This window comes from Cervus elaphus, chromosome 22 (assembly GCF_910594005.1).
Source record: "Cervus elaphus chromosome 22, mCerEla1.1, whole genome shotgun sequence".
In the NCBI taxonomy this organism is placed as follows: Eukaryota; Metazoa; Chordata; class Mammalia; order Artiodactyla; family Cervidae; genus Cervus; species Cervus elaphus.
Genome location: NC_057836.1, coordinates 30,264,473 through 30,291,148, shown reverse-complemented (window position 1 = coordinate 30,291,148; position 26,676 = coordinate 30,264,473). Strand labels below are relative to the sequence as shown.

The 26,676-nt window shown below is 37.4% G+C and overlaps 1 protein-coding gene across 1 annotated transcript in view; it reads right to left on the bottom strand.

The window, feature by feature from the left end:
- The window catches only part of PDE3A (phosphodiesterase 3A), a 356,553-nt gene that overhangs the window by 24,147 nt on the left and 305,730 nt on the right, over window positions 1-26,676 (bottom strand). The window contains exons 6-10 of the mRNA XM_043880675.1: window positions 19,403-19,622; window positions 14,866-14,951; window positions 11,539-11,693; window positions 9,473-9,610; window positions 2,442-2,553 (exon numbers count right to left, since the gene is read on the bottom strand). Of these exons, the coding sequence (XP_043736610.1) occupies window positions 2,442-2,553; window positions 9,473-9,610; window positions 11,539-11,693; window positions 14,866-14,951; window positions 19,403-19,622 (711 nt within the window). The remainder of the gene's footprint in view (window positions 1-2,441; window positions 2,554-9,472; window positions 9,611-11,538; window positions 11,694-14,865; window positions 14,952-19,402; window positions 19,623-26,676) is intronic.

Sequence of the window (26,676 nt, the reverse complement as noted above, 5' to 3'; positions counted from 1 at the left end):
GCACCTCAGTGTCTACCTTTAAAATCGGTGGGCACATCACATACAGCTTAATCAAACTGAACTAAACAAAGGTGGTGCTGTCTGTGCTCAGTCACGCCTGACTCTGGGCCACCCCATGGACGGTAGCCCGCCAGGGGACCTTCCCAGCCCAGGGATCTAACCCGCAGTCACTTAATGTCTTCTGTTCTGGCAGGTGGGTCCTTTAGCAAAGGTTCTGGGCATAAATTTACAAGCTTTCATACTTTCCCTCTTCTCTTGGCAATTGTTAAAAAGTGTAATTAAAACTGTAGTAAAATTTTAGTTTCTAACAGTTTAGCTCATTGTCATATTAAGGCTAATCTAGCCCTATTTGGGTTACCTTTAGGCTTTTTTTGTTTAGTTAAGGGTTTATACAGAGATTAGAAACATAGTTCTCTAGGAATAAATGTTAAATTTTTGCACATGTTAATTTTAAATAATGATAAATACAGCTTTTAATAAATATCCATCTTGGTCTAAATTTATAGCCTTATAACATGCACGGTATTACGATTTAAAAGTGATCATGAATTAAGTTAAAACTTTTCTGTGAGAAGATGTAAATAAATTCCCTTTCATGTCTAACAGAACAAGCAAAGATATAACAAATTCTTTTCACATGGAATGAAGAACCTGGTATTTCAGGAAAAATATCTGGTTATTTGCAGTATATAAATAGGTAATAATAATTTAGAATCTGCAAACTTTTTACACTTAAATAAATACTGGTCAACTTTATGAGTTAATGGAATACTATCTAGAGAAAAGTTGAAAGATAGAGACTTGAACTCAGTGGAACCTGGCAATAGCTGATTATATTATATGGAAATTTAATATTAGTGTTATTTATAAACTTAAATTTAATTCATCAATTAATATTACTTGTAAATTTAGTCTGATGACTAGTGTTTTCAGTGGCTTCCTTTTTGTAAAAGCTTATTTATGTAATTCCTTAAGCTTCAAGAAATCACTAACACTTAGGTCAATCCCTGGCATTCAACCAGGGTAGCCCTGGGAAAATGGTATTAAAAAAAGCAAGGCTTATCTTAAGATCCTTTCAAACTACCCTTTTTTCATATCTCTCTCTCCACTTCCATGGCCCCATCTGCCAGACTTTCCCACGGCGCCCAGAGCGCTTAAATTCCCCTCTCTACCTGACTGTCCTATTTTGTCTGCATTTAGTCCCATATTCTCCCACAAATATCATTTGTAGATTTAACCTTGATTCTCCTTTTCTACCATACAACTTGTAAATTCAATAACTCATTCCTCTTTTCTATCACACAACATCAACTGTGCATTTTTATCCTAACGTAGCATGTGATGGCATTTTCAAAACCAGCATCTTAATAATGGATCACTTGGTTAATGCACTACCCCACCCCTTCTGAACACACTTGTTCTAATCTCCATTCAGCTTTTACTTAAGCTGTCTGCTGCTAGAAATAGACATGAGTTCTGGGGTTCTAAAGTTCAAAGTAGGTAAAAGCAAATTTAGAAACTTAAAAGTTAAAATGTGATTTAAGTAATACAAGCTCTAGTCAACATATTATATTTAACTATTTTTTCTTTCTATGTATTTATTTCTAAAGTTTCATGTGATTTCTGTACACTTCTGATTAGATTTACAGCCATTTCTCCAGTTTCATATATTTTGTAGCACGTAGGACAATGCTACTTACATGTTCTGATGATATAGAAATGCCACATATTGAAAATTTACTATCTCTTCTGTGTTCCAGTTCCTCATGATTACAAAGGACAGATTTATTCTCACAATATTCAAAGTTCATAAGCTTGAACCCTTGGTTGTGTCTTATCCTTTGGTCTTCACATTTTATCTTGATTTTTAAAAAAGTTCCTAATAATTTCTCCACAACCACTTCCAGTTGCCTTTTCTTTTTCTATTTTATTCATTAGACCATCATCTTCCTGTCCCTCTATTCCCAGCTAGGCTTATCTTGTACTGAAAAACTTTAATTGTGAGTTAACTTGGCAGATGCTAGAGCAAAGGTTGAGAATTCTACCCAGTAAGAGGAGTATGTTGTAAAATGAGCAATAAATTAACATGTATTTATTTAGTACACACTTAAATTGGAGCTACTTATGTGCAAGGTACTATTATTACCTTTTAACAATTATTACATTACTTTATCCTTGCAACAATCCTATGAAGTAGTTATTATTATATCCATTTTACAGATTAAGAAATGAGGCATTTAGAGGTTAATTAAGACCAGGGTGTCCTATAGCTGATTTGTAAAGGGACCAGGATGCTAACATAAACTACTATCTCCTAATCACTACACCAGGTGACCATATAGGATGCTTACAATGTGTAATTCTGTGCTAGCTCTTAATTCAATGTCCCATTACCCATAGCAAATTTAATGGATTTCAAAAGTATTAATTCTTCTACTTACAAGGAATTTCCCTGTAGCCAGTCTCCAAAGCATGAAAATAATTCATGAATTCCCTAACTGGAATTTTAAAAGCTTCAAAGAGGCCCATGTCTTCAAAAAGTCTGTATGATACCTGTAAAAGTAAAAGTCAAGGTCTTACAAAACATCCTTTGATGTGTATTAGACATAAAGAGAAAAATGGGGAAAAAAGTATACATTCTATCAACCATATTAATGTATTGCCTATAGAAATCCTTACTGGAAACAACAGATCAAATAGATATTGAAGACCTCTATGTCCTAGCCCTCTATATAATCTATTTTTAAAGGTAGAGACATAAACCCAAGAAACAGCCAATGAAAAAAATCCAGTATATACTAAAGAAATATAACAAGGTACTAAATTGTGTGTGATATCAATAATAAGAGAATGATACTGAGTAACTTGCTAATTGTATAATATATGTGCTAAGTAAAGAATGAGAGGAAGCTTTCATCTGGACTAATTTTATAAATTTAAAAAAGCTTTCTAGAGGATAAAGAACTGTGCCTTAATGAAGAATAAGGGAATAGAATTACAAGAAAGAAAAGGTTGTCTTGACTGAAATATATAGAGAAAAAAAATTTGTTCTAATCCAGTATAAATAAAAATGTTTGAACTATTTTTCCTCATTTGCCATCTCTCTCCTTTGAATATCTATTCTCCTTCTAATTACTTTCATAGCTCTAGAGACTCAAATCAACTAAATATCTTTGGATGTGACTGGTATCTTTGATAAGCAAATTGTGGAGAATGAAAAAAAAATGATAAAGGCACAGAAGAGAGTAATTGGGAGAGAAATGGTTACTCACATGGCAGGGTGGAGAGCAGCACCATTTATAGTGACCGCACTTTTATCGTTAAAGTACAGTGTGTAAGTCAATGATATTTCAATACAAATTTTTAAAAAAGTGGTCTCACTTTATGTCACAAAGGCACAGTACTGGTTATAATTCAGGAGACTTTGAGAAAGAATTATTTATCCTTTCAGTTATTTGTATTCTTGCTTAAAATTCTCAAACTACTTCTAAATGTTTGATAACTTCATAGTTAAATTTCTATTTTCATTATGAACCTTATATCTACTCAAGTTCACTAATATTCTTTTATTTGGATATTTAATTTTCATCAATATCATATGTTTATATTTGTGTACATGCATACACACACATTTATGGGACTTCCCTGGTGATTCAGACAGTAAAGAATCTGTCTGCAATGCAGGAGACCCCAGTTCGAATCCTGGGTCAGGGAAGATCCCCTGAATAAGGGAATAGCAACACACTCCAGTATTCTTGTCTGGAAAATTCCAGTGACAGAGGAGCCTGGTGAGCTATAGTCCATGGGGTCACAAAGAGTTGGATGTGACTGACTGACTAACACACACATACACATTTATATATAACTAAAAAAAGGGATTTATTCATTCAGCATATGTCTACTGAGTGTCTCCTTCTGTTTAAGACAATTTCTATATATAATGCATATATATGCATACATATATGTATATATACACATGTATGTATACACATACATACATACATACATACATATATGTATATACACATATGTATACACACACACACACACACACATATGAAAAAACAAGGAAGCTTTCCTTAAAAGAATTGATGGTCCAGCTGGTGAGGGCAGCAAACTATAGACATAATTAATAAGGTACACTCTCTGACTGAGCTTCCCGAGTGGCTCACTCTGCAATGCAGGAGACCACCTGCAGCACAGGAGACGTGGGTTCGATCCCTGGGTCTGGAAGAGCCCCTGGTGAAGGAAATGGCACCCCATTCCAGTATTCTTGCCTGCAAAATCCCATGGACAGAGGAGCCTGGTGGGCTATATTCCATGGGGTCACAAGAGCCGGACAGAACATAGCAACCAAACCACCACCACACTATGACTGAAAGGGATGTTATATGATAAAAGAAAAAGGGAAGCAGGAATAGAGCTTTGAGTCCAGGAGGACGTGGCAATTGCTATTTTAAATACGGTGGTCAGAAGAGGCATATTCAGGTGAGTTTCAGCAAATAATTGAAGGAGACGCAGAGTGTGGTATAGGAATATCTGAGGAAAGTTTTCTAAGTAGAAGAGAAAGATGGTGCAAAGGCCCTGAGGTATGTCTGCTATCCTCACAAAACAGCAAGAAGACCATCATGGTCGAAACAGAATGAATGAGGACAGGAGTAAAATTTAAGTTAATGACTATAGAGGGGTATTGACTGGGGTGCAATCCTCTTTCACAGCCAGGTTGACCAGTGTTAGGACTTTTATACCGAGTGAGGCAGGGAATGTTTGAAGCGTTGAAGCAGGGAAGGTGTCTTTATTTGACTTATGTTTTCAAAGGAGCACTGTGGCTGCCCACTGGGAATAGAGTATGTATATTATTTACACGTGCTTTTTTCACTTTGAAAAAACTATACAGGCCAGTGTACTTAATTTTGCCCCTTTTTCTGTTACATAACATCTCCACCTCCTCTCTTTAAAAATGCAATAGAAAGTTAAGTTTGTGGTTTCTGTCATATTTTGTAGTTCTTCCAGTTATTTTCTCCTTATTATTGCTTTAAGTTATATTTGAGTTCTTGTTTATAAATACCCAGTGGATTTAACTATACATGTTACTGCAAAAAAATTTATTTATAGTAGCAGCAGCTATTGACACACATGTATACTCACTATTTTGTATAGATATATATGGAATTTAATAAGTTTGATGCCTCCTCCAAGTACTTTACATATATTAATTACTTACATTAATTAATCTATGTAGCATCTAATGAGATAGACAGTGTTACTTATTACACTTGAAAGCAGAGGACGCTAAGGCACAGAGAAGTTGAATGACTTGTAAAACATCACACAGCTGACACATTATCAGACCAGAATTCAAGTCCAGCATTATGGCTTCAGATTGTGTGCTCTTAACTGTTTCATATCCTATCACTATTATTTGAAAAGCAATATTGTTAGGACTGTAAATGACTAAAGTTTCCTATTATTTTCTTTAAATATTTGAAAGATGAATTGAAAAATTCAGACAAGATATTTTTAGGGTATGATTTTCAAATAGGAAAATTTTCACCAAGAAGCTGTTAGAAATCAACAGGCAATGATCCAAACTCATAAATAAAGAAAAGTCACTGTTAACTGGGTAAATATTCGTAACCAAAAAAAGTAAATACTCTTCCCAAATCTGAATGATGTCCTTTTAAATTTGTTAAAATAAACATGATAATCATCAAAAAGGCAGGCAGTACATTAAGGCTGAGAAGTCATTTCCATTGCACATATGTCTCTTTAAAAGTCTTTTGAAGTGAAACTTTTTCTGTGTAGTCTCAGCCAGAAGGTGATTTCTTGGAATGTTCAAGTTAATTCATTTCAGCTGTCCTAAAGCCTTATAAAGTGCAAAAAAAAAAAAAAAAAGCCTTTTACACCCTGAAAATTTCATGGTTTTTGTGCTTATAAACTCAAATCAGAGAAGAAATATCATAAAGTTCTACTTAGCAAGGCAAATAAAGTTGGCTTTTCTCAAAGTTCAATATTTGGTTTTTTAGAAAAATAGTGACATTGTAAATCATGTAGTTATGTATTTATATTTGAGAGATAAGTGGAAAAAAGATACAAAAATCTAATTGCTATTTATATCTAATCTTTCCATTGTCTGTTTATATTCACAAGTTAGAAAATGTTTTGTGGCAAAACCTGTCAAGTTCCTCTCTTCTGTCCCTCCCCTAGCCCCCATCCCCACCACTCACTGAATTTCAAGGGGGTTAGGTTCCTGCAATGCTATTTAGTACAGTCACTTGTGCTGGAAAACCAACTGCTATAATGACAACTTTCTGTTGCTCAGACTTTCCATTCTGAGTTTGAAAATATAATAAACAAATGCATTGGGGGTGCTGAAAATAATTTGAAATAAAGGTAAAAAGCCTGGACTTCCTATATATAGATACATCAAATCCTGGGCCCAATGTTTACCATATGACTTTGGATGGGCAGTATCGTTTCTTTTTTAAGTCTCAGTTTCTCCTTCTGTCAACTAGAGATTTAAAAAAAAAAAATACCTGCATCCATATTACTCTGAAGACAAAATTGTAAAGTTTTGGGACATCTGTGACATATATACCAAACACAAAAGAATTTGAGGCTTTTCTTCCCATACCAGGGATCACAATCTTCAATAGAAGAGAAAACAGAATTCCTGGCCTGCTGATACCTCTTCTCGTGGCATCACTTCAGGCATTTTTCCAGGTAAAATCACACCTTCAGAGTTCTGGTGTGCAATGAGTTTCAGGGATGGGACACAACACCTCCCTGGAGAAGTCTTGAGGCATGAAGCAGAGGCGGATTGAATAAAACTGGGGCCCTTTTAGACCTGCCTTCAAGCTCAGCCAGCAGAAAAAGATGCTAAAGATGGTGCTCCGGATCGAGGAGAAAGGAAGAGAAGAATGGCACTAAGTAATTTGCAAAAACACGCATATATCTTGAGGATAGTCTGCCAAATGAAATAAGCCAGACAGAGAAAGACAAACACCATATGATTTCACTTATATGTGGAATATAACAAACAAGATTAGTGAACAAACCACACAAAAAGAAACATGTAAACATAGGGAACAGAGCAGAGATGAGGGAGGGCAAAATAGGTGAAGGGGGTCAACTGTATGGTGATGGGAACATTTTCAGTGGTGGCACCCAGTAGGGTCTACAGAAGAACAAATACAGTGTACACATGAAACTTGTATAATATCCTAAACCAATGTTACCTTAATAAAATATTTTTAAGAAAAAAAAAAATGGATAGTATCTCAGTTCAAGGGCTACCACTCTGGTTCTCAATGTGTTCATGGTCAGAACAGAGTCCAATAGAGGCTATGACCATGTGTTATGGAGACTCTGTACTTATTTTGAACTTCACAAGCCATCCATCATTTGAACATACCTCTGTGTGCAGCAAGTTGAAGTGTCATTATTTGGATACATATCTAATTTTCCCATTGGAGCAGAAGTTCCTTGAAGGCAGGGACACATTTTTTGTCTTGAAGACTAGCCTAGCATTTGTGTTTGAGGAACAGTAGAGGAAAAGTTATCTCTATTCCTTCCTTTAAACTTTCATGGATCAGTAATCCTCACTTTTTTTTTTTAATTTTGGTGTCACTGTTTTTATTTTATTTTATTTTATCTTTAAGTTCTACAATCAGATACTTGCTCAGAGTTCTGAAAAAAGCCCGTGTCCACCGCACAGAGTAGGGATCAGTCCAGCAAATGATTTCTCTTCTAGCATTTTGCAGGCAAGGGTTAGTGAGTCCTGAATTCTCACCTAAGTCTGATATTAACAAATCTTTTAGTCTTTAGTATCTCCACTGTGATATTTCTCCATTCTCTAAGAACTCACCTAAAACATTTTTAAATAAGCTCATAACTATCATTTCAAGATAGCTCAGTTGGTAAAGAATCTGCCTGCAATGCAGGAGACCCTGGTTTGATCCCTGGTCGGGAAGATCTGCTGGAGAAGGGAAAGGCTACCCACTCCAGTATCCTTGGGCTTCCCTTGTGGTTTAACTGATAAAGAGTCTGCCTGCAATGTGGGAGACCCTGGTTTGATTCCTGGGTTGGGAAGATTCCCTGGACACGGGAAAGGCTACCCACTCCAGTATTCTGGCATGGAGAATTCATGGACTGTATAGTCCATGGGGTCACAAAGAGTCGGACACGACTGAGCCTGTTGTTCAGTCACATCCAACACTTTGAGACCCCATGGACTACAGCACACCAGCCTTCTCTGTCCTTCACTATCTCCCAGAGTTTGCTCAGACTCATGTCCATTGAGTCAGTAATGCTATCTGACCACCTCATCCTCGGTTGCCCCCCTTCTCCTCCTGCCCATGATCCCAACTGATTGAGTGTGCATTTTAGTAGGGGCTAGATAATGAAGCCCTCTAATGGAGACAGATAATGGAGAAGGAAATGGCAACCCACTCCAGTACTCTTGCCTGGAAAATCCCATGGACGGAAGAGCCTAGTAGGCTACAGTCCGTGGGGTCACAAAGAGTTGGACACGACTGAGCGACTTCACCTCACCTTAGATAATGAAGCAAATCCTTATTGTTTTATTTATTGAGAACAGACATTTTCAAATTCTTAATTTCTGTATGTTTTCTCTTTCTCTCTGTGAAATGAAACATTATTTGGGAAATCTTGAAACTGGTCAAACTTAAGGAAAAAAAGAAAAAGACTTTTTATGTAGCAATAGTTTTATTCTATATTTCTTGTGATACTGAAAGATGTTTTTCACATTTAAATAAACAGAGCTATATTTTATGCTTCTCACAGATTGAGGGAACCATACTTTTAATATTTTATTTTTGATAAGGACTAAAGTGAAAGAAAGTAAAAGTGTTAGTCACTCAGTTGTGTCTGACTCTTGGGGACCTCATGGACTGTAGCCCACCAGGCTTCTCTGTTCACAGAATTCTCCAGGCAAGAATACTAGAGTGGGAAGCTGTTCCCTTCTTCAGGGGATTTCTTAACCCAGGGATCGAACCTGGGTCACCTACACTGCAGCTGGATTTTTCATCATCTGAGCCACCAGATAAGGCCTACACACTGTACTACTCAAAAGTTTTAAAAAAAAAAAAGTCATTGGAAATAATTAGACAATAAGTTAGTGTTTATAAATTGGCAGCTTTCTTCTTTTGAGGGCTTGGTTCAGCTTTCATTAGTTGAATTTTATGAATTTAGATCATTTCTTCACTTCACTTTTGTATCCCTGCTCCCTCCATTTTGTCTTAGAATATATATAATATTTTAATTGCAGAATACAATATTCTACTGACTTAAAGTTCCGATTTCTTTTGCTATCCCACCACCAAGGATTCTACAGAATGCTGGGTATTCTCCACCTAATGCTCATCAGTGGTGTTAACCATGTACAGAGCTTTAAACAACTAAGGAATATTTTCTCTACATTTAAAGTCATATGCATGAATGCATTTCTTACCTGACTAAGAATACGGCCACATTTTCTTCCTATTTTTTCCACCAAATCAAAAATTGGAAAATTCCAAGTATTCAGTTGCTCCATAATTGAGTCCAAGTTATCCATGACAAGAGGTTCAGGAGCAAGAATTGGTTTGTCCTATAATGAAGATAAAAATATTTTAACAATGTGCAGTTTTTCTACACTGTTCCTTCTTTGGTAAGTTCAACAGTGGAGTTCAACTGAAATAAATGACTTTGGGGTGAATGAGTGATCTTAAAAAAAAAAGTCAAAAGAAACAAAATATAGACCCCAAAGTAATGAGAAAAGGCCTTAATGATTCAGACCATGAGTTTTGCATTTATGTGCCTGCCTATTGCCGGTTCATCTATGCTACAGAAAAATTGGATGCTTCTTTCATACATTAACATAACTGCTTTTTAGTCTTCTGTGGAATTCTTAAATAAAGATTCAAGGACTTCCGAACACTCTGAAATTGTATGCAAATTTATTTCTATATATTTATGTAAATTCTCCTGAGATGAGGATTCCTGGCTTATATTGAACTCTAAAAAAAAAAAAAAGCCCTGAGTAGGGAGAGGGAGTAAATCACCGGTATTCTAATTGGTCCAATTTATATTATTACTTCAAAATCAGCATTCATCCTATAGAGTTACAATTACTACAATTTTCAGGTATTTTCGTTTAATTCATGTGATGCATGGTTTCCAAAAAATAAGCACCAAATATATGTACAGACAAAAATGTATAATGGGTACCAAATGACATTCTTAAGAGTTTATTTACTAGGAAAAAAAAATAATGAGGATAAAGAAACACCTAAGTTATTTTATCTGACAATTTTAAACTATAAATAGTAGGAGGGGATATATATATGTATACATATATATATATCACATTTATATATAATATATATATAACTATATATATATAGTTAGGGAAGAGCCAGGTAACGCTAGTGGTAAAGAACATGCCTGCCAATGCAGGAGATATAAGAGATGCAGATTCAATTCCTGGGTTGGGAAGATCCCCTGGACAAGGAAATGTCAACCCACTCCAGTATTTTTACCTGGAGAATCCCATGGACAGATAGAGCCTGGCAAGCTACTGTTCATAGGGTAACAAAGTTTTGAACATGACTGAAGCGATTTAGCACGCATATGTATAGCTATGATTTGCATTGTTGCATGGTAAAAACCAATACAACATTGTAAAGCAATTATCCTCCAATTAAAAAATAAAAGTATAAATGGTAAATTAGGTAAAAGAGAAATGATAAAAGCAACAATGGAAAATCACATTATGGTCAACTGTTTTCTGCTATTTATTGCCTCCCCCAGATGAACCGGACTCAAATGTATGCTTCTGTCCTCATTAAGTGGAGCTCTTTAAATACACGGAATAAGTCATCACTAAAAAATATTTTAATGGGGAGCAAATGTCAATGTCAACCTGGTTTAATATAACAATGAAAATAAACAGTGGCTCACTCCCTAAATCAAGGAGGTGCTAGAAAAAGCCAACAGAGGTCCTAAGATAATAGATAGATTTCATTTTGATTGATTGACATTTATAAAATATTATCTTCCTGATTGAAACAGTTAATTTTCCTAGGCATATTTACATTTTTAGATTGGGTTAAGAAATATTGTAATCAGATGTGGAGATGAACACTTAAATTTTTAATCATTAAATAATAGAACTGACGCTATGGGCTGTAGCCTGCCAGGCTCCTCTGTCCACAGGATTCTCTAGGCAAGAATATTGGAGTGGATTGCCATTTCCTCCTCCAGGGCATCTTTCCTACCCAAGGATCAAACCCACATCTCTTAATGTCTCCTGCACTGGGAAGTAGGTTCTTTACAACTAGCGCCACCTGGGAAGCCACAATAGAATCTCGAGACCAATAAGACTGAGATAGAGAAAAATAATACAGATACATATAGGAAGGGCTACAAGATACATGTAACCCAAGTAAGACATGATTCAGGGATATATTTCTAAGTCAATCCTGTCACAGAAGCCAATTTTCAAGTAAATGAGTGAGATAAGTGATGGGTGCCTACCAGGAACATCATGGTCTCCGGAGCATAGGTGCTGCAAGCCGACGTCTTCCTCAGAGCCTCTCTGGGGCCCTCAGTCTCATCTTCATTCTGTACAATATCACTACTATCACTGTTGTTATTGGTTTCATAATCAGAGGTAACTTGAGTGATGTCATCTGCAATTAAAAGGCAATAGCTTATTATGAAACTTGCAATGAAAAAAGGGGTCCCATTTAAGCAAATAGTCCTAAAACACATAGTACAGATATCATAGTTAGGAAAATACCATTTTCCCGAGCTTACACACCAAGAACATAGGATCATAGGGTGGGCGAGAGCACACATTTTTGTTGTTGTTCAGTTGCTAAGTCATGTCCAACTATTTGTGACCCCATGGACTGCAGCACCCCAGACTTCCCTATCCTTGCTACTTCCCAGAGTCTCAGCAAACACATTCATTTTAACCCAATAAAATAGATGGAATTATGATCTGTGATTTATATGACATTTAATAAGCCCTCAATAATAATGCTCAGGTCAGTAGTTGATACCTCTTTGTGATCCCATGGATTGTAGCCTGCCAGGCTCCTTTGTCCATGGAATTCTCCAGGCAAGAATACTGGGGTGAATGGCTGTTTCCTTCTCCAGGGGATCTTCCTGATCCAGGAATCTAACTCAGGTCTCCTGCACTGCAGGCAGATTCTTTACCATCTGAGTTACCAGGGCTGCTAATCCCCAAATCCCACTTTCTCTCTCCCTCACACACTTTCCTCTTTGGTAACCATAAGTTTATCTTCTATGTCTGTGCATCTACTTCTGTTTTGTAGATAAGTTCACAGGTGTCATATAAACTCCTATGACTTTATATTTCTTTTTCTTTTATGCATGCACCAACACACTAAATTACCAAGCAGCTGACTAGAACCCTAACTCTAGAAATGTCACATGGGCAAGACAATTTGAGGTGATATCCAAGAACAAAGCAACCTGTAGAATACAGAAGCCACAGCATGTGCCAAAGAGCATGGCAGGTCCTTGTATCCAATCTTGGTCCCTGGAGATCTGTACCTCCTTCCTTCCCCATCTCCACTGTCTTTCATTGCAGTCAGTACCAAACTGTGTTAATCAGAAAATGCATCAGGTAATGTCAAGAGTCTGAAGAACACGCTTCTGGGGTAAAGACCTCAAGAAGCTTCTTGTAGCTGAATAAAACACCTGTCTGAAATTTATGGGGTGCTTGCTACGTGGCAGATACCACAGAAAGCACTTTGTTTGTACAAACATGCTGAATCCTGTCAACAATCCTATGAGGCAGGTATTATTGCATTACTGCATTACTATTATGCTCACTTTACAGACAGGAAACTGAGGCACAGAAAGGCTTAAATTGCCCAAGAGCCCACAGCTGGTAAATCCTACCACCAGAAGCAAACTTATGAAATCTGAGTTCCTATATTCTACTTCTGATGAAATCCAGCTTTGTTTAAAATGGTTATTGCTTTCCATGACCTATGAAATCTTCACCTTTTCCTAAGTCACAAAGATATCTTCCTGTGTTTTCTTTCAGAAGTTTCACTGTTTTAGCTTTTACCATTGGGTCTGTGCGCCATCTCAGGATAAAAGTTTCATATGGTGTGAAGTAAGGGGTGAGATTCATTTTTTTCCAGCCCTTTTGGCTTGGAAAAGTGGATCTTTGTTGAAAGTTCAACAACTGAATAGGTGTGGGTCTAATGTGGCACTTTCTACTCAATTCCATATGATTCTATTTGATAATCTTTACACCAGCACCATACTTTCTTCATTATGGTGGTTTAAGTCTTGAAGGAAATTTTGTTCTTTTTTTCCAAAGCTGCTTGAATAGTCTAGGCTTGTCACATGTCCTCATATTGCTGGTGAACAATGGCTTTTATTATGTAGCCTATTCTGATCAGGAGTATCCTGTGGCACATTTCCAAGGACCTGTCTTTATTTTATCTTTCTCATGCAACTGCTTCTATGTTAGAATCAGACACAGTAATTATAGAAAATGTAATTGATAAGTTTCAATCCCAGAATCTGCAGAAAAATGAAGAAGCACACTCAAAGGCCATATAGCTCTACAGGAGACCAAAGGTGATAAGGAAACACTCCTTATTCTATCAGCCTCAGTAGAGTCAGGGAAGATCAGGGATATAGAAAAGAGAATATGTTGAGTCTTCAGTGTACCATATCATATAATGGCCACACAGAGAATCCTCCTTTTAATTTCTTCTTGCCTACGTCCCCGGACCTTTGTCCACTGCCATAGCACATCATTCTCGCAGGCAAATAATCAGTATTTGTTGCGTATTAAAAGATGTTGGAGCAGATAATTAAGACCCATTCTTAGATCACTCTATCATCATAAAGTCTAACGTTCGTGTGTGTGTGTATGTGCACACGTGCTCAGTTGTGTCTGACTCTTTGCAATCGCACGGACTATAGCCTGCCAGGCTCCTCTGTCCACGGAATTTTCCAGGCAAGGATACTGGGGTGGGTTGCCATTTGCTACTCCCAGGGGATCTTCCTGACCTGGGGGTCGAACCCTGGTCTCTTGGGTCTCCTGTATTGGCAGGTAGATTCTTTACCAGTAGCGCCACCTGGTTTCCTATCTTGTGAACTTGCAGCAATAACAAAAGCAAGTCCCTAGGGTTACACCAGTAAAAGTAAAATAATAATTATTACAATAATTATGGCAGCAAACACTTACTCCTTACAGTGACCCAGATACTGTAATAAATGCTTATGTGCTTTAGTAATTTAACTATCTATAATCCTGTTCCAGTAGGACCTTTATTATCTCTATTCTACTGATGAAGGAACTAAGACACAGAGATTACAGACAAGTCAGAAGCAGAATCAGGATATAAATCAGGCTGCAATGCCTATTTTTCTGAGCTCTGTAATACTGCCTCAAGAAAAACTATGGTTTTTACCTCCCAAACTCACAGTAGTCTAAGCAGGGTCAATTCTCAGGCTCTGCGATGGAGATCCCCAGAACGTACCCTAAGATAGATGACCCTCCCATGTCCAAGATAAAATAGCATTTCTATAGCATTCTATACATTACAGAAAATGGTGTCTCATTTAAAAATATATTCATTTGTGTATAGACACAATAAACATTTTTGATAGCTTTGCATCAAAACGTAACCCATGATTAACTCTAGGTAGTAGGACTATGGATGATTTTGATTTCCTTCATTGTCTTTTTAAACTTGCAATCTAAAAAACTCAGAAACATATGTTACCTTTTTCTGATCAGAAAAAAGATAAAAAATCTAGCAGAGCAATTTCCATTTTGAGGAACAGAATCCATAGAAGAATTACCTGTTCTGCTTGGTGTCCGAATGGCCGCCCCACTTCTTTCCAGGGGCCCATCGGCAGAAGTCCCTTGGGAATATGGTCTGCCACAGCTGAGAAATAATGGAACAGCTGTAAGTAGGTCCTTTCTTTTCAGAAAATTGTAGGCACACACCATGTATGTATACATTAAGATAAATAACAGTCAAATATTCTGGCAGTCTACTTATTCCTTTGATGGAAAAAAATCATTTTGTCTTATGCAAGGACATTGATATGTGGGATACTGTTTTGGGCAGTGGTAAGGAAAGCATGTTAAAAAGCAGAGACATTACTTTGCCAACAAAGGTCCGTGTAGTCAAGGCTATGGTTTTTCCAGTAGTCATGTATGGATGTGAGAGTTGGGCTATAAAGAAAGCTGAGCGCCGGAGAATTGATGCTTTTGAACCGTGGTGTTGGAGAAGACTCTTGAGAGTCCCTTGGACTGCAAGAGGATTCAACCAGTCCATCCTAAGGGAAATCAGTCCTGGGTGTTCATTGGAGGGACTGATGTTGAAGCTGAAACTCCAATACTTTGGCCACCTGATGCGGAGAGCTGACTCATTTGAAAAGACCCTGATGCTGGGAAAGATTGAGGGCAGGAGGAGAAGGGGACGACAGAGGATGAGATAGTTGTATGGCATCACCAAGTCGATAGACATGGGTTTGGGTGGACTCCAGGAGTTGGTGATGGACAGGGAGGCCTGGCGTGCTGCAGTTCATGGGGTTGCAAAGAGTTGGACACGACTGACCAACTGAACTGAACTGAACTGAACTGAACTGAAGGAAAGCATAATCAATACAAAGGATCAGATACTCTGTTCAACTCTCATGCTCTTCCACAATCAAGATCATATTTGAGGTGAAATGAAACTGTTGGTAACTTTCTCTCACGTTATTTAGAGAATCCTGGGATAGTCAGCTACATACTTACAGCAGTGATTTTGGAAGTGCCCATGTGTATTTGGTTAAAAATATCTTTCCCAGTGGAATCACTTTGTGTCTGCTAAAAAGCTTCATGACTAGATTTATTTCTGTGGGTTCTGTTCAAAAAGCCCTTTAAAAAATGACTGCAAACATGAAAATAAAAAAATGGTAGATTATTTTTATTTTTTGCCATAAAATTTAATTATTTGTTTTCAGATGGATCAGTTCACCTGTTAAGGCCCTATGGAAATGAATAAAGGATACATACATTTTGACAAACAGTGGACGTACACCTGACCACACAGGATGCAAGTTGAGAAAAACAGATCAAGGGAGTATACTGTGGGTAACGGAGAAAAAGGGCTTCCCTGGGGGCTCAGTGGTAAAGAATCCGTTTGCCAATGCAGGAGATGTGGGTTCAATCTCTGGGTCGAGAGGATGTCCTGGAGAAGGAAATGGCTACCCACACCAGTATTCTTGCCTGGAGAATCCCATGGATGAGGAGCCTGGAGGGCTACAATCCATGGGATTGCAAAGAGTCGAATATCAACAATGGAGAAAAAGGAAGGTCCTTGAGAGGTGGGCAGGATTCTTTAACAGAGGAAGTTGGAGGAGGCAGGCTACTTTTGCTTTCTCAACAGTTTTGACTGTTTAATAAATTACAAAGTAATCCCACAAATAGTCTGGCAAATTTCTTCTCTCACTTATCTTGTTTAGAGACTTGATTAGGTTTTAATTCTGTATTTTGTTTCTGGGTTCTTTCATTCTGCCTAATATTATTCATACAAAGGGTCTCAGAGAACTTTTGTTTATTTGCTATTTAGCCACAAATTACTCACTCTAACTGGAAAAGAGAAGAATCATAGTTTATAATTGAATATATTAAATATCTCATCACTTTTTCCCCTTGAATTGTGTTTATATGTGTAGTAGAGATAAGCATTTCCCAGTTAGAGTGTTTTCATCCAAAGCAAATTTATTTTTCAAGCCTTGAATGTCAGTGGAAAGCATCACATACAAAATATTTCTAATTATGAAATCCCGCCAGTCTGATTTAGGGACTCAAAAGAAAAGGACAGAACCGAAGGAAAAAGCCCATAGATGTAAATGATGGGCTTATGTTCTGGGATGAAACTTGGTAAAAGTAGTTTACTAGTCTGAAGATTTTTCTTTGCAAGATAATACTTGAAAGGAACGTTTAAATTAGGAGTTCAAATAGACTACCTCTCCTGCCAGAAAAACAGCTTGTTGCATAGACATCACAGCAGCCAAGAGACCCGGATTCAACGCCAAGCCCTTCAAGTTCAGCAGGGAAAACCACAATAATTAGTCGTGTGTTTCTGGAGCTCTCTGTGCCTACATGGGTGGCTGCCTTGAAGGCAATAATAAAACATGGTTTGAATTATAGATTTATAAAGCCCCAGCAAATAAAACACACACTACTGGATTTATAAACATTACTGAACAAGTAGGCAGTGAAATTCCCTTGTTTTTCTCCAAAACCTCTTTTATAAAAATCCCATTACATTCTTTCTGCTAAGAATACAAAAAAAAAAAAAGATTGTGGTGAGCAAAGCTACGGGAGTGGTATAATACGTCTTTTCTGGACCCCTCAGTTCTTTCTATAGGCAACTGATTTCTCACAAGTCTGAGGCTCACAGTGGGAGTGTCTCCCTAGAAATGCTGCAAGCAGATGTCATTGAGTCTGGGGACTCCCTTGGGTTTCATCTGGGCCCAGGACGCACACCACAAAAAAGTGTTTCTTCAGGGTGTTCCCCCAGACACTAGTTCCATGGGCAATTATTGGGTGTTAACCTAAAGAAATGGGTTCTGTGGTCAAATAAAGTCAGGAGATGCCAGACAAAACAAAACTCAAGGCGTTTTCTTTTTGCAGGACTTCTCAGAGCTTCCAATAAAGTGATGCGTGTTGTAAATTGCTAAAAGGAAAATACGATAGGCCTGTTTTACCACAGAAAAAGATGGGATTAACATCCCAAGGGAATGATTGTATTGAAAATGGTGTTATGCAGAGAGCAGCAGAGTAAGTTTTGGATGGTGGAATAACTTTTCACTCTGGTCCTAACCGAACACAAATTATCTTCCCTTTGAAAGTATTTGTAAAGAGAAAAGAAGCAAAAATAAAGATTATAATCTTTATAATTTATAATTTATAAATTATTATAATTTATAATTTATAAATTATTATAATTTATAATTTATAAATTATTATAATTTATAATTTTTATAAAAATAATTATTTAACACAGAATTTATGAACAAAGGGTACGAAAATGAAATTTGCGAGGCTTAAATTTGAATTCACTGGTCAAATCTGGGTCTGTGACCCAGTATTTAATATAAGAAGACCAACATGTAACTAATCTATTCAAACAGTTATCATCATTCATCTTAGGGGGGAAAATAACATTTTATTCAAGGCACTCTCGTAATTATGCTTAATTTTAAAACACTTAACTCTTTTCTACTTAAAAAAATTGCAATGCTTTAAAGTAGTTATTCAAGATGAAGCTATTGCTGAAGAACAATAATATGTTAATTGGTAGAGGAGGTATTCCTTTTTTAGTGACAATACAGACAAAATAATTAATCTTGCCATGTTAGATCCTTTTTTCTTATCCCCTGTAAGAGACGACACTTTGTCTCTCTGTTTAAACATGACAAGGCAGCACAAGCAATTGCTTCATTGTATTCAGAGATCCATTTGAGAACAGTCATAATGTGCCACATGTTATCTGCACATTTTTTAAGTGTCACAATGGGAAATGCAAGCTTAAAAAAACAGTACCTTTAAAATTGGTATAAAATTCTCCTTGGAGAACAAGTAAAAAAATATCAAACAGAATTTCTTTAAAAATGTGTTTGTAGTTTACGTTTTTCAGAGGGTTTGGTAGTATTTGTGATAAAATGGTTTTGCATATGGTTATTATAGGGGATATATTTATAGAGCTTTACTGTGGACCTTGTTGAATTATATTGAAATTAAAAGTTCTCAGCCCATATAGTTAATATTTGTATCTAGAATGCTTAAGAAAAAAAATCTGTCTTATATTTTTAGCTTATAGGAGCCAGTGTTTCTTCTGTTTGTTTTGAATACAAATTCCTTTTTTTTTTTTTTGCATTTTACATCCTGTGTGTAAGAAATAGCTTTACAAAATAATTTATATGCTGGTGGTAATTGGATAAGTACCATAAATTCGTGCATTCTGTAAAAAAAAAAAAAAATCCCAACAAAATACCAAATTATACTGAATATCTCGATAGGAGTTTTTAATTAGATGTTTTATGCATTAGATATTTTAACAGTAAGCAGATAAAATATACAACTAATTATTTTATATCAGCACCAAAGACATGCATGGAACATAAGGTCTCTAAAATTCTTATTAATGGAGAAGCATTGAAAAATTAAGTTTCTATTCCAGCCTATTCAGCACAGACCACACTATCTTGTACTTTCTTGTCAACTACTTAGGCAACTTACACAAAGCTATGTGGCCTGTGGTGAGAGTTCCTAAGAGGAAAACCAGTGTTAGTTTTATTATTACCTAGACTCCAGTGAACAACATAAATTCCTTACCTGCTGCATATGACAGGCGGATTCAGGATCTGAGGAGAAAGATCAGGGGCACTCTGTGTGTAAGTTAAGGCCCGGTGAGAACTTAGGCCTGATTTGGCAGTTGCGTCGGAAGATTCTGGAAACTGCACTGCAGAAATTTTGCTGACTGGGCTGCTGGCGGGGGTCCCGTGGAGAGGTGAAGAACAGGGTGAGGAAAGAGGTGAAATTTTCACTAGGGAACCTAATAAAGAAAGAGAGAATTGTTAAGTCTTAAGTAAATGTCTTTGAAAGTCAAACTTGCAGCTCTTAGCCTTCCCTTTGGATTCATTTTGACTCAGGAAGGACCATGTGAGTCCTCAGACCACAAGGCCAGCCTTCTCTGCAGACAGGCTACTCAGCGGGGGCATCACCGCAGCATGAAATATGAGAAATGAATCATCATGAAAATTCAGTGGCAATGCTGGCAAGTTCAGTTAAAGCCCTGGTGTCCTGGAGTAACTTCAGGACAGAAAGATATTATTTTCTAATTTTTATTGGAGTATAGTTGATTTACAATGCTGTGTTAGTACATCAATGTGAATTAGTTATCTATATATATATATCCACTTTTTTTAGATTCTTTTCCCATATAGGCCATTGCAGAGTATTAAGTAGAGTTCCCTGTGCTATATAGCAGGTTACTATTAGTTACCTATTTTATATATAGCAGTGTGTATATTTCGATTCCAATCTCCCAATTTATCCCCGCCCCCATCACTTATACTCTGGTGACCATAAAGTTTTCTACATCTGTAACTCTACTTGTTTTGTAAACATGTTCATTTGTAACCCCCCCCCTTTTTTTTTGTAGATTCCACCTATAAGCGCTATCGTATGATATTTGTCTTTCTGCAGAAAGGTATTATTTTCTCCTCTCATTTTTGTTTCTTCTTGGCATTCTGACCTGATGATAATAGTTAAAAATTTCTCATATGTTTGCCTTCTCTTTGGTTATGAGGTTTTTAGTAGCAACAGGATCTGCCGCAGTTCTCAACATCACTGTGTGTGGAGCAGAGTTTTTTGGCAGGCATTGGTTGCTTAGTGATGGTGATGGTTTAGTTGCTAAGTCATGTCTGATGCTTGTGACCCCGTGGACTGTAGCCTGCCAGGCTCCTCTGTCCATGGGATTTTCCAGGCAAGAATACTGGAGTGAGTTGCCACCTCCAGGCAATCTTCCTGACCCAGGGATCAAACTTGTGTCTCCTGCGTCACAAGCAGATTCTTTATCACTGAGCCACCACTGGTTGCTTAAAATATGTCAATGAAGAAGATCCATTTTTGAGGGGCTTTCTTAACCATCCACATTTTCAGTGAAACTAACTTTCGTGTGTCAGAAACTGTTTTGATCAGCATCGTTTCTGAAGAAAACATTGAAAAATGTAACATGATCCTTTTCAGATGAAACGATGGCCTCAAGCTCAAATGATAAGTGTGGACATCTGTGCCAAACTGTGTTTACTCTCGGTTGTGAAAATTTTAAAGAGCACTGGCATCGATTTCCAAGCGCTGACGTCTGAGGACCGGGATGATGTCTTTTGAAGTTACTCTCTCCAAATACAGAGAGAGCAGTCTGCCCTAAAACTGAAGGAGAGAGAGAGAGAAAACTTCTGAACAGCCTCCTGCTTACTATTTCTCATGACTACATGGCTAAACAGTCTACTGTAAAGCAAATAAAATGAAATCCTTAAAAGTCATTTTTCTATTGCTCATCACTCTGGGGAGATGTACAGCCAGCGATATTCACATCACTGAATAAGATGTGTGGTGACCTGGCAGTTGGCCTAGTTTGCTTCCAATGTCCAGTTCTCTCAAAAGTTTTATTTGTCACACCCATAGGTTTTCTGGTCCACTGAAAGGAATATTAGGCTTGTTGACGGGCTTTTATAATGTTTAAGTTTCTTGTTAGCACTGCTATTTCTTGTTTTGTCTACTTTAAAAGATAAGAAATTATACTCTTCCTTTGATTAAATGTGGAGGCCAGTTACCCCTCCAAGTCCTTTACTCAATATTTCCATGGATTCCTGATCAACGGCTCAATGCCGGCCTATGTTGAACAAATGAAACCACTTTGACCCAGGGAGATTAAATAACTTCCCCAGGGTTACAGTGAGAGGAAATAGAATATGGAGTGGGCCTAGCATTCTTGGTAGATTGTGCTTTATTAGCACATTATTCTATCAGAAACTACCCAATGAGGAAGGAAAATTTATTACCTACTAGGTTGCATCTGTTTTGCTCTTTACAATCACATACCTTATGGTTTTCATTTTGATTTCTATCTCTATTGAAAAGATTTATTTTACCAAAGAAAAATCAAAGTGTTAGTCGTGTTTGACTCTTTGCGACCCCATGGACTGTAGCCCACCAGGCTCCTCTGTCCACTGGATTCTCTATTCAAGAATATTGGAGTAGGTAGCCATTCCCTTTTCCAAGGGATCTTCTTAACCCAGGGATCGAACCTAGGTCTCCTGCACTGCAGGCAAATTTTTCACTGTCTGAGCCACCACTGACAAACTATCTCATTATGTAATTTCCTGAACCAAAAGACAACTAAGTGCACTAGATTTTTAACTCCCTGTTTCCCAACCAACCTATTGTGTGTAGCAAATAAGTTACAAGTGTTCTGGAAGTACTAATGGTTGTACATTTTTTATCAATTTGAGTGCTCCAGGATAAATTAAATTTTACTATGATCACTAATATAATTTGATTTTCTTATCATTATTATAAAATAAATACAATTTTCACAAACCTCTCAATTCTTTTCATTTCACCACAGCTATATAACATCATATTTGCACATATCATTATACATATATATAAGCTCTCATTTAAGAAAGGTTAGAAAATGTTGGTTTAATTTATACTGTTTATTAAATTAAGGCTGACTGAGTCTCCAGATAATCTTAGAAAAGCAGCTTAACCATTAAGGAGCTGGATACTAGTTTGATGTGGTTTAAAGGTTATCAAGGTATTTGCACAGAGTAAGTATCCCAATGATTTATTCATTTAATAAATATTGATTGTGTGACCCATTCCAGGGAGTAAAGGATGCAGTAGTGAATGAAAGAAAATTCCCTGCTCTTGGAGCTTTCAGGGGAGACAGAAACTAGAGAAAGAAGAGAAGGAGGAAGAAGAAGAAAGCAGGGTGGGGAAGAAAAGAAAGTCAGGGAATTTTAACTGATACAAAGAAACTATTATATAGAGTGAAGTAAGTCAGAAAGAGAAAGACAAATATTGCATATTAATGCATATATATGGAATCTAAAAAGATAGTACTGATCACCCTACTTGCATAGCAGCAAAGAAGACACAGACACATTGGATATAGTGGGGGAAGGAGGAGGTGGGATGATGAGAGAATAGCACTGAAACATAAACATTACTATATGTAAAACAAATAGCCAGTGGGAGTTCGATGAATGATGAAGGGAACCCAAAGTCAGTGCTCTGTGACAACCTAGAGGGGTGGAATGGGGATGGAGGTGGGAGAGGGGATCAAGAGGGAGGGGACATTTATATACCTATGGATGATTCATGTTGATGTATGGCAAAAACCATCACAATATAGTAAAGTAATTATCCTCTAATTAAAAATAAATATATACATACACACAAATAAATATATTTCGTACCGAGAAAACAAATAATGCAGAGGGTAGAGGATCAAGAAGGACAGAATGCACTAAGGGTAACATTTGAACAGAAACTTGATAAAATAAGGAAGACATTTAGATAAGTATTGGGGAAAGCATGTTCCAGAAAGAGGGACCTACTCAGGGGTTGTCAGAGGGTCAGTTAGGAGGTCAGTGTGACTGCAGGTTAGCAACGAGGAAGGAGGGGCAGGGAACATGGTCAGAGAGATGGTAGGGCGAGGTTGTGTGGGGCTGGCCACGTCATGGCAAAGTTTTAATTGCTGCATCTTTTTTTTTTTAAGGAATTATCTTTTTTGTGGTGGTTGTTTTTTGTTTGTTTTGTTTAGCTGCATTGCAAGGCATGAAAGATCTTAGTTTCCCCACCAGGGATTGAAACCGTGGCCCCTGCAGTGGAAGTACAGTGTCTTAACTACTGGATCACCAGCAAAGTCCCAATTTGGTGGCGCTAAGTGGTAAAGAACCTGCCTGCCAATGCCAGAGACGTAAGAGATGTGAATTTGATCCCTGGGTCAGGAAGATTCCCTAGAGGAGGGCATGGCAACCCACTACAGTATTCCTGCCTGAAAAGTCGTATGGACAGAGGAGTCTGTTGCCTACAATCCATAGGGTCACAAACGATCCATACAGTCCATGAATGAACGACAGGGCACTCACAGGCACACCAAAGAAACTCCTGACAGGCGCCTGGCTGGGATTGCTGAAATTCCGCTTTAGGCAATTTCTTAATTATTCTGATAACTAATTGTGAGTTTGGGGATAGTTTCCTAGCACTTTTTAAAAGCAGTTGAAAGCCTGTGGGAACATGATCCATTTCTGTCTTCACACAATATATTTTCTGAAGGCAATTAACGAGAGGAGTGATTTTCTTCATTGTTGATTTTTAATAGCTGCCAGCTGATTCTCCCAGAGACACGCAATTCGCCCTTAAAAATACAAATTTAAAAATCCACTCAACGATTAGGGTTCTTGGAACTCAGGGATTAACAAAATGTAAAACAAATAAGCAGAACTAAAGACTCCAGACTTACTGCCTGGGATGAAATTTAAAATGAACCTTGCAACAGAGGAAGAACACTTTGCTTCTGCAGGGCTGTGAGGTTACATATTTTGAACTATCTGAACAAGCAGGGGTCTTGGCAACTCCATGAAAAGCAAGAATATTTTTATTCTGCAGGTGAGAAGATAAAGGCATAAACATATCAATTTCTTTTTCCTCAAACCAAACTATTTCTCATAGTGTGCCTTATCATGGTTTACTTAAAATTTTAAAAGCAGAAATGGTTAGGAATGCTGTAGAAAATGGCCATACATTTACATATATTAGTCTTCAAATAGGAGAGATGACAAGTGTAGATAATAACCAAACAAAAGAAGTGAAAGTGAAAGTTGCTCATTCATATCTGACTTTTTGTGATCCATGGAATTCTCCAGGCCAGGATACTGGAGTGGGTAGCCTTTCCCTTCTCTAGGGGATCTTCCCAACCCAGGTCTCCCACACTGCAGGCAGATTCTTTACCAGCTGAGCCACAAGGGAAGCCCAAGGATACTGGAGTGGGTAGCCTATCCCTTCTCCAGGGGATCTTCCCAACCCAGGAATCCAACTGGGATCTCCTGAACTGCAGGTGGATTCTTTACCAACTGAGCTATGAGGGAAGACTACTCTTTCTTAAAAGACTACTCCTTTCTTAAAAGGAGAGACTGCAAATAAAATTATTTCACAGAAAAAGGATATTATTGTATATCATCAGAAACAAATTACTTTATAAGATTATTTAAAGTATAACCATGTCTAAAGTTAGAGGGATAGAATTGATAACCTCTGAAGTCTCACCCAATCTTATGTTACACAAATACACACACACACATACACATGAAGGGACTGAGATAAATATGCATGCTTTCAAACATATTTATCTTCTTTTTTTTTTTAATAATTTTAAGAGACTCCAGGAAAAAGACCCAGCTCATGAAATACAATTCTTTGGATGATTCAGACCACTCTACTCTAAAATACTTAAAATTAAAAATTTAAATATTAAAAACATAACTTTAAAAAGTTCTAAAGTACCAACTCCTTTGAGTAATTGAGTCTTTAGTTCTTTGCTCCTGAGAACATGAGAAAATGTGTGTCAAGACACAAGGAACTTTGGGCAATCAAAAGAAGATGATAAACAATACTGGAGGGAAATGATTTAAATGAATCCATCTGTTTGTGCTTTAAAATTCTGTTTAATTTTCATTGAACAAAAAAGGGACCAGCCTGTCTGATAAATACATGCCTCTTCTCCACACCCACAGGAAAACAGCTCCAATATTTTTCCAAAACAAAAAGTAAAGTTACACAGATGCAAAAAGGAAAAAAAAAGAAAAAGGAAAAAAAACCCAAAATCACAATGCCATAATTCAAGTTCTCTCTCATTTCAAATTTTCTATAGGCAAAACTCAGTCTAACTTTCAGGTGTAGCGATATCTGTAGTCATTGCAATAGGATTATCAGAATGATAAAATTTATAAGAATCTGGAAAGGGAACGACGCACTGCAGCTGTGGTAAGCATGAATCAGAGAGATTTCAAAAGGAGAATGACAGGCATTTTTACATATTCAGTGACTCAGAAAAGCAACATAGAAATATAAATTATATTTATATCTCCTGTTTTCAGGCTTTAATCAAAAGACTCATATGTGATTTCATCCATTTATTTTATATTAGTAACTGCATACTAATTGGTTGTGTTTCAACTGTTTAAATGAATACTGATGGATGGAGCCAGAGGACACACTGTTTACTTGATTTGCACAAAGAACAGATTTCATTAGCCCCATCTCAAAACAGGTCATTTATCTTCCAGTGTTTCTGTACACTAAGTTTACACTTGCATCCCCCTATCTATTTTGCCTACTGCTTCTTACTTGCCTCCTCACACTTTATTTAAGTCCATTTCCTTACTCTCTTGGCCACATAAAGGGGCTTCTCTCTGCCTCCTTCCACATTTTCTTGAAACCTGGGGCAGGGGTGGGAGGTTGGGGAGGTGGGTGTAGCAGGGCATCACGTTCACTTAAATCACATCTATTTGGCAAATCAACCCCAGCCTGCCATCCATGCAGGGAGATGAGTTCCCAAACAGAAGGGCCCATCTGATCAGGTAGAACTGTACTTGAGTTTCAGCTCTCTTGATTCTCGATGGATAGTTTTCCTCCTTTTGGCAGACTTTCAGGGATTTAAACTGAATTCAGCATACACAGGATACAGGCTACTTTGCAAACATTTAGCTCTGCTGTGAGAACAGTCTAAAGATGGAACAATGTGAAATCCTTCCCAAAGCAATCAATGACAGAGATGTTTTATGTGCTTTAAGGCAAGAATGTGGGAGGGTCTTGCTGTTACTGTGACTCTCGTGTGTGTGTGTGTGTGTGTTTGTGTGTGTGTGAGAGAGAGAGAGAGAGAAAGAGACTCAGTAGTATCCGCCTCTTTGCGACCCCATGGACTGTAGTCCACCAGGCTCCTCTGTCTTTGTTATCTTCCAGGCAAGAATATTGGAGTGGGTTGCCATTCCTTTCTCCAGGGGATCTTCCCAACCCAGAGACTGAACCCACATCTC